The 12,914-nt window shown below is 40.8% G+C and overlaps 1 protein-coding gene across 1 annotated transcript in view; it reads right to left on the reverse strand.

The window, feature by feature from the left end:
• Window positions 1-554: 554 nt before the first annotated feature.
• The window catches only part of LOC149460402 (serine/threonine-protein kinase SBK1-like), a 48,621-nt gene continuing 36,261 nt past the window's right edge, over window positions 555-12,914 (reverse strand). The window contains exons 2-5 of the mRNA XM_089679766.1: window positions 2,298-2,473; window positions 1,652-1,724; window positions 1,524-1,590; window positions 555-1,136 (exon numbers count right to left, since the gene is read on the reverse strand). Of these exons, the coding sequence (XP_089535892.1) occupies window positions 555-1,136; window positions 1,524-1,590; window positions 1,652-1,724; window positions 2,298-2,473 (898 nt within the window). The remainder of the gene's footprint in view (window positions 1,137-1,523; window positions 1,591-1,651; window positions 1,725-2,297; window positions 2,474-12,914) is intronic.

The following is a 12,914-nucleotide window of genomic DNA, read 5'->3' on the forward strand; positions in this document are numbered from 1 at the left end:
CCCCCTCCTACCACATGAAAGAATAAAACTAGAAATGAGTTTTAAGGCCATTCAAGGAGAACAATAAAATCAATGGTGAGAAGAAGTGCAATGTAATTTCTATGTAGTATAACCATGCCATTAGCAGCTCTGTGGCCCTGGAGCAGAGGGTCCCGTAATTTGACCATATAATATTTTCTTAGGCAGGGGAATCATTGGGAGACTAAAGCCAAATAGAATGAATGTGTAATTAGTGTAGGTACCATGTAAGCATACATCGGTGTTATAGCTTTAGAATGGTATATGTTTGAATAGTGAAATTGCTTTTGAGAACTGTGGTGGAAAGAAGTGGACATGTGGTCCAATTAGATCTGTGCTTCTGTGGCTCATTATATACGGTTTTCCTACGCTAAGAGCTAGTATTCCTGAAATCAGCAATTACAGTAGATAAGCAAACATGTGACCAGATACAGAAAAAGCCAGCAGTCCTAAGATTTAGACTTACCTTCCCCTAGGACATGAGTCTTGTATGAGGCAGAACTTGATGAGGCTCCACAATGGACAGCAGCACTCTGTTATATCACATGTATGACCGGTTTCCTGGTTAGATTCTCTGGAGGCATTTTTACTTTCCATGGCAGGTGGACATATTTTAAAATGTCCATAGCAGAACACCTCTCAGAAGCATTGAGGGACAACAAGTCCCAGACCATCTGCCTGGCTTCAATTGAGAATTGTTGCCACTTTCCTGGTGCCAAGGTTAGATCTTTATTTGTTTGCCACCAAGCAAACTCCTGATACATGGGGTCATGACCCTCTGCTTCTTCCCAAGGAAATGAGCCGGTCATAGCTGTGTACAACAGGACTCCAAACGCCCACACGTCAATGCTCGGGTGCAGCAGCAATTGATCCCCTTCTTTTAAGCTGCACAATTCCGGAGCAGTATATGGGATGGACCAGGCCATACATGGTGCTTGAGTGCCCCGGAGCCTCGTCCGTCCAAAATCTGCTAATTTGACTTCCTTACATTCAATGTCCATGAGCAAAATGTTGTCCAGTTTAATGTCCCGATGGACCATTCCTCTGCTGTGCATAAAGTCTAAGGCACTCGCTACCTGTGGAACAAAACCCTTTACAACATCTTCATTTAAACCAACCTGTAGGGAAAAAAGAGAGAAAATTATTCACCAGACACAAATATAGCACAATGTTACCCAACATACTGAACCCACCTTACCTCTTGTACAGGGAAACAAACATACATTAGCTGAATACACAAGGAGTATGATTAAAGGAAACCTGTCAGCATACAAAATGGTGCCATTAATGGTGCAAGATCCATCTTAACCCATCTTACTCCATTTTAAACCTTGCTTCATAACTTGAGTGATACACATACCTTAAACAACAAGCGTATGCCAACTATACATCCTACCAACTCACTGCCCTGGGAAAGGAATCTTTAAAACTCAGAAATGCTTTAAAGTAACTAAAACTAGAAATCGTGATTTAAAAAGATCAATAAAGTTTTGATACAAACTTACATTTGACTTTACTATTGACTGAAGATTTCCAGCTGGTGCCACCTTCTGGACGAAGACATAGTCGTTGCTGGTTTGGAAAGCGATTTCATGGGTTGCGATGATATTTGGATGGCCACTGAGACTAAGACATTCCGTATTCCACTAGAAAGTTGTCCATTGGAGTTGTCTCTTTACTCATCAGTTTCATAGCCACCAACTCATCTGTTGAAAAGAGAGACAAAAAAAGACAATGAGTATCATAAACCTAACATTAGAGAAATGATGAAGCTTGCTAAAAACCTACTAAAGTTAGTTAAAAGTTTATGTAAATCTAAAAGCTCTGACTTATTAATATCCATAACCATCACTCAAAAACTGGAAGCAAGGGGGGCTTGGAAAACTTAGAAACTTAAATGCTGTTCAAAGCTTTGGAAATGTTCTGCAGCCGAAGCATTCTGTTGATTCTTAGATCTTGGATGTCACACTCATATCTCAGTTTAGAATTAAAGATCCTTTAGACATCTGAGCTTTAAATAGAACTAAATCTGCAGAGGGAACCCAGAGCATTAACTAGAATATGTAAATATCATACTTGTATATTATGGCAGACTTGCTCATTATAGTCTCCCCTCCTCTGGTGATGCAATATCTACAGTATGATCCCCCTTGTTGCACCATGCAACCGAAGAACCTTTACCTGCTAGTTACTCTTTTCCTTAGTTTATTTCCACTCATTCAGAAGCACAACTGATTCTGTAAATCATTCTCTTTACATGAATTAGGCTACAAATTTACCTGAACCCCGATGTTTGGCCAAGAGAACCTTTCCGTACGATCCTGTCCCGAGCTCTTTGATGGGGTGGAAGTGGTCTGTGACTTCCATCATCGTCAGGTTTTCTGAGGTTTCGGCGATGAGCTCAAGAAGTTTCCTTGCAGTGTTCTTGGTTACTTCTACAATGCTAGAGGCCATTCTGGAATCACAACATCAAAACATACAAATTAGTTTCATTTGGCACTAATCATTAGTAAGCGGCATTAATCATCTCTCTGGATATCACCCAGTTACTGTTATTAATTGTCACCTTCATTAGAGGTGGGGGGAGGGGTAGTGTTGTAACTAAAGACAGTTATTTTACATTTTAAAGCTGATATATGCTTACAATTCTTATTAAATACACGTTGGGCTTATGTTGATGAGCTTTTATTCACAGCAAGTGGATATTGCTTTCCTATATAAGTCTATGGTAATGCAAAACCCACTTGAAGCCGATCAAATTCACCTGTCAGTATACAGTATTATAAATTATTTTAGAAGGGTCTCAAATGGACATCAAACTGATTCTATGGACACGAACCCTTACTCTGATACATACAAGTTATATGTAAGAAGTCCAATTATTTTATAGATTCCAAAGAGAGAAAGGAGTGATGTAGAATGGCGCTGGGCAAAGGACCGAGAGTGCCATCATTCCAAACCAACAAATGTCTACAACAAGGTAACAACCGGGGACTTCCTAGGATGGCAGCCAGGGATATCAATTCAAAACATAGAGATACAAATTCCAAATGTATTAGTCACATCATACAAAAGTTTTTGTATTGAACATCATGTGTGAATCTTTAAACTTTTGCATGATATGACTAACATTTATGAAAATATCTTTTATAGCTGGGTGTTGACTTTCTGTCCTTAGATGCCATCCTAGGAAGTCCCTGGTTTTACTTTGCTGTAATACAGTAAATGATTTACTAAAGATATGTGACTTCCTGAGACTTCAAGTACAAATCCAACCAAAGAATTTGGACAAAAATAGGACAAGGTTAGAACATCTTTTAACTTTTTATTGTCGTTTCTGACGTCCGATCTTCCCTCACTTCATGTGTGTGGTCAGCAAAACCTCTTTAAGAGGCACAAGTGGGGGAAGAATGAAAACCTTTATTAGGTTTTGTACATTCTTTTTTGTCCCATGATATTTTTATTAAAGATTAATAACAGGTACATAAACAGAAGATTTGGTGGCTATTTCCAAAGGTGACCAATATCAATTCACAAAAGGAAATATTCCAGAGTCAGGTATAACTGGACAATGAAAAACTGCATTCTAGCATGATATAGTAACAGGAAAATACAAGGGGCCCCTCATCATGGACCTATACTGGTCTTGCTATGCATACACCATAGATGAGTGTTTCTCAACCTTTTCTTAGTCAACGTGCCCTTTACAATTCCACACAATCTCGAGGCACCCCATGCTAAAATGTAAGAACTAAACAAATAGTTTTACGTAACGCATCAACATCCACACAAGTAGGACCCCCAACATTAGAAGTGGTTTGTTCTTTCATAGCTATTGCACCTTTGCACATTGCTACCGACATGTCCCAACATTCTCCCTCACTCAGCTAAAGTGACCCCAGTGCTGATGGAGAGGGGCAAACAAGGATTCAGGTGACTGATGTCCTCCTTTTCAACCAATTACATCATTTGTTGTTTAGGATGTCAGCGGCTGGACCCCACAGAACCCAAGGTTGTAATGCTGCACAATACAAACTTGTGGTTTGTGTAACAAAAAGGCAGGACTGATCCACTTACTGTCTTGTTTACAGTTTTTGGGGCAATTCTACCAAGGCATCGCTGAAGAACTCAAGAAGGCACCCCAGGGTACCTGGGCACCCTGGTTGAAAAAGATTGCCATAGAATACTCTAGCCAGACTAGCAAGGCATGAAGATAAACAGAAAAAATAAATATATATATATACAGTTGCAAGAAAAAGTATGTGAACCCCTTGGGATTACGTGGAGTTTTGCATGAATTGGGCATAAAATGTGCTCTGAAAGTCATCTAAGTCACAACAATAGAAGAACACAGTCTGCTGAACATAATACTACACAAACATTAGATGTTCCCATGGTTTAATTGCACATAACATGTAAACATTCACAGTGCAGGGAGGAAAAAGTATGTGAGGCCCTAGCTTAATGACTTCTCCCAGAGCTAATTGGAGCCAGGAGTGAGCCAATCTTGACTCCAATCAGTGTGATGATATTGGATGTGTTGCTGACAGCTGTCCTACTCTTAAAAAACACACACCTGTTTTGGGTTTACTGGTTTCAAGAAGCACTGTCTGATGTGAACCATGCCTCGCAGAAAAGAGCTCTCAGAAGTCCTACGATCAAGAATTGTTGACTTGCATGAAGCTGGAAAGGGTTACAAAAGTATCTCCTTGAGCCTTGATGTTCATGTGTCCACGGTAAGACAGACTGTCTACAAATGGAGAAAGTTTAGCACTGTTGCTACTCTCCCTAGGCGTGGTCGTCCTGTAAAAATGACTGCAAGAGCACAGCGCAGAATGCTGCATGAGGTAAAGAAGAATCCCAGAGTGTCAGCTAAAGACCTACAGAAATCTCTGGCACATGCTAACATTTTTTTTGACACATTGTGGTGGTTTATGTAAGGATATATTTTATTTATAAAGGGCGTGTCCCTTTCCCTTAGATGAAATATTACAGTGCCTCCAGCCGTTAAAATACGGCAAATATTTAGTAAACCAATAATTTGGACACCTTGATCATTTGATCACCACTTATTATTATACCTTGAATTCTTTTAGCCAATATGATTTCGTACCATACACACAAAATTTGCCTTATAATAGATAAATATAAAAATTTATTTATGTACAAAAATTATATATATATTAACACAACGCAAAAGACTGGTGATAAATGAACATTGGTACACACAATCAAAAATATATCCTACCAATGTAAGACACAATAATAAGGTTTCTAACTAATTACATCAATATCACAATTTTTTAAATGATCTGATTATTTATTAAATTTATTAATAATTAATAATTTCGAGTATCTCAAAGGTTATATTCTCACAAGCCGTGGCCATAGGATTGCAAGAAGCTAGCCCTTGATATTTTATACTCTGATTATTAATATTCAATAAATTATGAAATATGAAAAAAAATTATTATATGGCAACAAACAATTTTTAACAGTAAAACAGGATCTCTCTACATATATCTAACTACCCAATATTGTTGTGATACACTAAGGTAATTTTATGATTCCACACAACAGAGAAAATAGGTAATACAAAATCAAATAAACAATCTCACCGCACCCGGCATTCAGACTAGGCAACTCTCCCGTGGATTTAGCTGGCAGTGGAACGCCTTTAGAAATGATATTATAGGGCAAGTGATAGATATTTAGTATGGGAGAATGTAGGAAGTTATAAGGATAGAGGTTTAGAAATTTAGTAAAGTTTTAGGAAGTTTGAAAGTATGGAAGAGTAGTTATTCAGAATCAGGTCTTTCTTCAGTCAGGTTTTCTTTTGCTGAGGTCTTTTCTTTTGATGAGTTTTTTCTTGATGAGGTTTTTTTTTTCTTAAAGGTACAAAGGCTTTTATACCAACTAATCCATTGTTCTAAGATACCTTCCCACCAGGCTTCTTGATTGGCTAGTTGAGAAATGTGTGTACATAAGCTATTTCTCACCTGCCCGCCAGATGGCAGTCATGTATCATAGAACAATTTGAGTATTTGAGATGACTCACCTTGGGTGGAATCTTAAGGTAATTTCAGGAATTAAATATATGGCTTTTTCCAGATATAGAAGTGATCATACCTATAATATTCTAAATAGGGACCATGGAATATAGGTGTATATTCAGTTATTCCTTCTGGAAATACCATCCTGTCTGTTTCCTGATAAGACATGTAACTAATGCTAGTTTATAATACATCTTACTTTCCATCATCTCAATACTCAAGTTAGTGATATATAGTTCCCATTGCTGAATATTTGGTGGTGTGTAAAACCTATCCTTTATAACATCTCATTTATAATATGTTTTTGTAGTATATCTTTGTAGTTATATACAGTCAGTTTTTAGACTTAAATGTCCTGAATTTAACTTCTTTGTTTTAGAACCAACATTTTCTATGTGTAGGGAAAAACTCTCTGTTTGCCTGGCTCTTGTATTGGAGTCACGGTAAACAACTCTTAATACTTTCACCCTTGGTGGACAATAGTATATTGTGATAGTTTTCAGAGGTCTGTTGGTTTATCACACTCTACAAGGTTTGGGTAAGCTCTCAGACAATCAGTTTGGTTCCTCTATTGTCATGTCCAGACCTTGTATATGTTTACCTGCTTATTGAAGTCTGAATAATGGTGTTTGACCACCTGTAGAACTTCAAAATAGTATATAGTCTCTGGGAGGAAAAAAAAATCCCTTCACCCACCGTCTACACCTCTCCAGCCAGATGGTCATTCGACTTTCCAACCAAGCCAAATTAACCCTTAACATCCGGCTATGCTGAGCTGCTTGTCATATAATATTATGTCTTGATAAAGTCATATTTTTGAGACATAATTCAAAAGGCCCACAACAAATCCCCCTTTGTTTGGGGTACAGGCACGTGTATAGGGGTGTCTGTGTCGCAAAACATGAGTGGGGCTTTTGGCTAGAGTGATTGTTCGTCTTCTCCGGTGAAGTGAATGAAATTAAAAAAAAAAAAAATTTTTTTTTTTTTTTTTTTTAATAATAAAAATGGCAGCGGTGATGCTGGTTGGTCCTCAACTTGACTCGGTGTCTTTAGATGGACACTTCTGATGACGATCCTGGTCTTGTGATGAGGCCGGCCTGGCCTGGCACATCCACCTTGGGGTCCATGGGTCCTCCGCACGACAGGTCTCGTAGACGGTCTCCTAGGCGGGTCTTTTCCTCTGGACTGGCCCTTGGTGGCCTGGGACATCAGGTTATCGTCTCCGGATCGACTTTTGTCATCTAGTCTTTCCCACAGGACGTCATAGCTTCCTTCTAGGGTCCGGTCATCGACACCTCCGATCGCCGGTCTGGTCATTGTCTGGGCCTTCCTTTCTAAATTATTAAAGTGAACAGTTTAAGTATTGGATATACATAAAATTATATTACTGGATCCTGTAAGGCAAAAGATGAATTATATGTTCAAAGGAAATTTAATAATGATCTCAATATCTCCAGATAGGAACTGGTGGGTTAGTCTTCCAACAACTGCAATTGAGACTTTGGATGGCAAGCACGTAATTGATTGATGTGCACCCATCTATCACTGATTTCACCATACCGGGTAACCTGCAATTTATATGCGACCGGAGAGATTTTATCAATGATAGAGAACGGACCTTTCCAAGATGGAAGGAATTTCCGTTCCTTGATCTGGTCTCTTGCAAAGTTGTATAGATAGACTTTGTCACCAATCTCATATTCCTTCTTGGAGGTTTTGAGATCATAGTATGTCTTAGCACTAGTTGCAGCTCTTTCCAAATTCCGCTGGGCAAAGGCAAAAGCATATTGCAGATGTTTACGTAAATCCTCTATGTACTGGTGTGTGGTGGTAGCATTGATCAAATTTTGATCTGTAGTGCGATACAATAAGTGCTGGGGCAGTACCATCCGTCTACCTGTCATCAGTTCAAAAGATGACATTTTTGTAACTGTATTCGGAGTAGCCCTCAACGCCATCAGGACCAGCGGGAGTTTGACATCCCAATCTTTGCCTGTTTCCTTAACAAATTTCTTAAGGACGTTAACGATGGTCTGATTGTATCGTTCTACACCACCACTAGAGGCTGGCCGATAGGCGATATGCAATTTCCTTTTAACCCCCAAAATTTTCCACAATTTGGCCATCACTTCGCTAGTGAAGTGCGATCCTCTATCAGACTCTATCCTCTGTGGTAGACCAAAACGTGAAAATACATGATTTATTAGCAATGCAGCACATGTCTCGGAGCTATTATTTGGTGCTGGTATACATTCGACATACTTGGTGAATAAACATGTAACTGTTAACATATACCGATTTCCTCGTGAAGATTTTGTTACGGGCCCAATAAAATCCATCTGAAGGTCTGACCAAGGCATACATATCCCCCTCTTCTGGAGAGGTGCTCTGTGAGTTGGCTTGGTAGGTTGAAATTGGGGACATATTAGGCAACCTTGGCAGTACTCCTTCACATCACGTAACATATGAGGCCAGTAGGCATAATCCCGCAGGATCTCATACGTGATCTTCTCTCCACGATGACCGGAAGTGGGAGCATCATGGGCATGCTGTAGCATCAAACCTCTAAATTTAAGTGGGACGACCCATTGTTGTACGCCACCCTTTGAGGTTCGTATCAACAATCCCTGGTATAAAGAGAATTGGGATTTGGATTTCATTAAGATACGTAAATCCTCCTTCCCACTACATACTTCCTTATTTATGGGATTTTGGTTGGGATCTTCTATATGACTATAAAATAAGCCAATTATTGGGTCTTCTTTTTGGGCAGTAATTAAATCCTCACTAGGAGAATCGTGACTCCACTGTAATGCATTCGGATCACCAGCTGTTCTGGCCTGTTGCCTGGTGACAGCTTCAACCTGTACGGTACCTAAAAATTGATCAATGTCTAACAGTTCACCGGTGATTGCCCCTTCCTTGGCTAGAGAATCGGCCAGATCGTTCCCTTCTTTCTCGGCACCTAGAACCTTGGAGTGGCCTTTGGTCTTCTTGAAGTGCAGGGTGAGATCATTGGACCTTACCAGTTCATCGATGTGACAAAAGAGCTTACCATGTTTCACGGGTTTGTGATTACTCTTGTTCATGTTTCGCTTCCACCTAGGGAAATACTCCACAAAACTATTCCTGACATAATTGGAATCGGTTATGATGGCACACTCTCTGATGTTGAATTCTATAGCCATCTCAACTGCTCTAAGAATTGCAGTAAGTTCAGCAACCTGACTGCTTTTTGGTCCAAGTTTGTATCCCACAGAAATTGGGGTGACACCTTGGGTCCAAACGATTCCAATACCTGCCACTAGTTGGAGCTGTTCCCCATCCTTGTGATGAAAAGCACAACCATCCACATATACACACGGCAGCTGTTTACAGTATTCTTCATCATAAACCTTGTAGGGAGAGAACAGTTGTTCTTCCAGAAAGTCAGTGTCCGGGGCCTCCATAGCAGGCGTAGTTGCGGAACAATCATGGAGCTCGGCTAGGCCCTGGGCTACTGGACTTTCCTTGTTCTGTTTGTACCGAATTTCAAGAGGCCACCCTTGCAAAGACAAAGTCCAAGCAGTGATGCGGCTGTTAGACACATTTCCTCCCTTGATACGTTCACTCTTTAAATACTGTAAAGGCTGGTGTGCCGTTTCAACAATGATTCTCTCTCCCTGAATGTAACTGCGGAAATTCTGTAATGCCCACACGGTGGACAATAGAGCTTTTTCACAGTCACTGAACTTTACTTCAACCGGGGACAAAGTTTTACTGGCATAGGCAATCACCTTACTGACATCATCACGTTTCTGGTAAAGAACGGAACTCATACTTACCTGCGTAAACCCTGTCTCTAGATAGAAATTTTTACCCCCTTCGGGATATCCTAGACACGGCGCTTGTGTGAGACGTTCCTTTAATTCCTTCATGGCGTCCTCCTGTTTCTTACCCCACGACCATTCGACATCCTTCTTCAGTAGGTGAAGCAGTGGCTTGCTTATCTCGGCGTAATTATCAATAAATTTACGCGAGTAGTTTACCATACCTAGGAATGATCTCAATTCTTTAAGGTTAGTAGGGACTTTACAATTCAGAACCGCCTCAACTTTCTTCTTTTGTGGGTTCAAACCTTCAGCAGTAACTTCATGGCCTAGGAAGTTTACCTTCGTGCGACACCACTGGGCTTTTTGTAAGGACAGTTTAACTCCTGCTGCTTTTAATTGGCCCAGGACATGCCGAAGTTCTGTAATGTGTTTGGCCATATCTGTACTTTTGATCAGGATATCGTCCACATATGCCAACGTCCCCCTTTCGAAGGTGTCTGGCATGGCCTTGTGCATGAACACAGCAAATTCATGTCCGGAATTTATGAATCCGAAAGGCATTCTCACCCAACAATATTGTCGATTCCCAAAACTGAAGGCCAGTTTGTATTGGTCTTCCTCACTCACCTTTATGGTCCAATACCCCTGTGCACAATCCAAGGCTGTAAAAACCTGGGATCCTTGGAGCTGGGCTAGACATTGGTCTATGTATGGGACAGGCCATCCTGACATGTACACACGTTTGTTCAGCTGACGGAGGTCAGCGCACAAACGCCATTGTCCATTGGGTTTTAAAATACCCAGGATCGGGTGGTTATAGGAGCTGTGGATGGGCCTAATTATACCCCTTTCATGTAACTTCCTGATAATCTCAGCAAGAGATTCATAGGAAGCTAATGGTAACCTATACTGTCTTACGAATACTGGTGGGGCATCTGGATCTGTTTGGATCCTAGCGATGTGTAGGTCAGTAGTCCCACAATCGTAAGAATCCTTAGCAAAGATCTCTTGGAATTCAAGGAGAAGCTCTCGGAGCAATTGTCGGTCGAGATCATTGGAACACGCATCGGCGAGGGCCACCATCTCTTCCACTAACTCCTTGAATCCAGGAAAGCTTTCCGGCTGACCTATCTCATATGCCTCTTCAAGTTTCGTGGTGAGGTCATTGGGTATGTGATGTGTGTGTGTGTGTGTGTTCTGCCATCCAGGTTCTTTGGGGTACTCTTGTTCTTTGATTGGGTGATCAAAGACAATTGATGTCTCTTCGATTCGACAGGTGCCATCTTTAGAATCGAATGGATAAATGGACTCTATGGTGAAAATACCCTCTGGTAATGAATGGAATGTTTGTTCAATTAATTGTTCCTCCGACAAATATTCATCGGGGATGAGTCCAATCACCTGGTTAGTGACCCCAAAGGTGTAATATTCAGTCTCTACCGCTAGACCAATAAGGGTCTCTTTGGGTAAGACGATGTCCTGATTGGACAGATTATGTATGTAAATGTACATCGGGGATTGATGTGTGTTGACTAGGGGCGTATGTGTAATGTTCAGTCCTTCCCCCTGCATTTTATGGGAGAGGCATACTAATGCATCTGACCCCTTCAGTCTATGTCCCTTTTTAACTTGGATGGGGAGTATGAAATTATTTATGCCCTTAGGAATTGTAATCTTTTGGGCTACCTGGACTTCAACAGCATAAGGCATCTGTTGCTGGGATTTTAAAGCTAAGTCCAGATTTTGGTATTTTTCGGGGTCCCCCTTTAGTCGACTCCATAAACAGTCATTAATTAGGTCGACTTGCATTGCAAAGCGATGTAATACATCGTTGCCAAAATAAATTTTAGTTTGGGGATTATCCAAGACTAGGAACACATGGGTGGCTGTTTTGTTTCCTACAGTGACGTTTAAGAGACACCTAGCCATTGAATTGTGATCATCAGAGTCATCAAGGGAGTCTGAAATCCAATGACGCTGAGGTGTGGAGAAACGGATCATTTCCATTTCGGTCAGGTGTTTTATCAACCCATGGCTTACAAAGCTGTGTTCCTGTCTCAAATCTAGTTTGGCATATTTTGACCTATTAAGACCATTTATCCGGATGGGGATAAACAAGTCGCTGTTAACCCTTTCAATACCTGTCAAGAATTGGGTGTGATCTCCCCCTTTTCTTGGTTTATCCTCCTGATGAAAAGATATCGTAAGGATGTCATCTTGGAGGGAAATATCTTTTATTTTATCTTGGGGAATTCTAAAAATGTGTTCCTCATCTCTTCTGATAGGGTTATAGTCATCAGGTTTGATAACCGTTACATCAGGAAGTTGGCTGTTCCTGAAATGGATTTCTAATGATCCAGGCCTTTCTTCCACCAGGTGGCAGTGTTGTCGGGAATGGGGAGTTTTAAGTTTCCCATATTTAATTGGGGTATTTACCTGTGACCACAGTACTTGGTTCACACAGTCAACTATTGTGTTCAGCCTTTTTAGGAAGTCCATCCCAATTATCATGTGGTGCTGGGAGATGCTGGCAATGATGATGGGGTGTCTCAGTTCCTTATTACCCAGTTTCAGTTTAAGCCAGGCGGTACCCATGACTTGTAAAGGGTCTCCACCTACACCAATCAATGAGCTGTCAAAACTTTTAAGTCTCGGCTTGGTGGGCATGACATTAGCCACTTTATCAAAATGTTCCTGTGACATGATGGTTGCTTGGGATCCAGTGTCTATTAGGCCGACAATAGAAAGATCACTGGCATCCTGCACCTGTACTGTGGCATAATATCTCCCATCAGATTCAGTCCGCTCACACATGAAATTGGTGTGGTTGAAGATCTGTGGGCCCTTCAATGACATATGACTGGCTCTTATCTCACCGCATGTGGTGGAAACATCACCCTTATCCTCCCTGGTGGGATTCTTGGACTGTCTCAAGACAGAAGCACAACTAGAAGTTTGTGCTCTGTCTGGCTTGTCAATCCCGACGACTTCCGATGCCGCGACTATATTAGGGGCAATAGATGGACACTGA

Source organism: Staurois parvus, unplaced genomic scaffold (assembly GCF_062004578.1).
Source record: "Staurois parvus isolate SC_StPar_1 unplaced genomic scaffold, SC_StPar_1.0 ptg000231l, whole genome shotgun sequence".
Lineage (NCBI taxonomy): Eukaryota > Metazoa > Chordata > Amphibia > Anura > Ranidae > Staurois > Staurois parvus.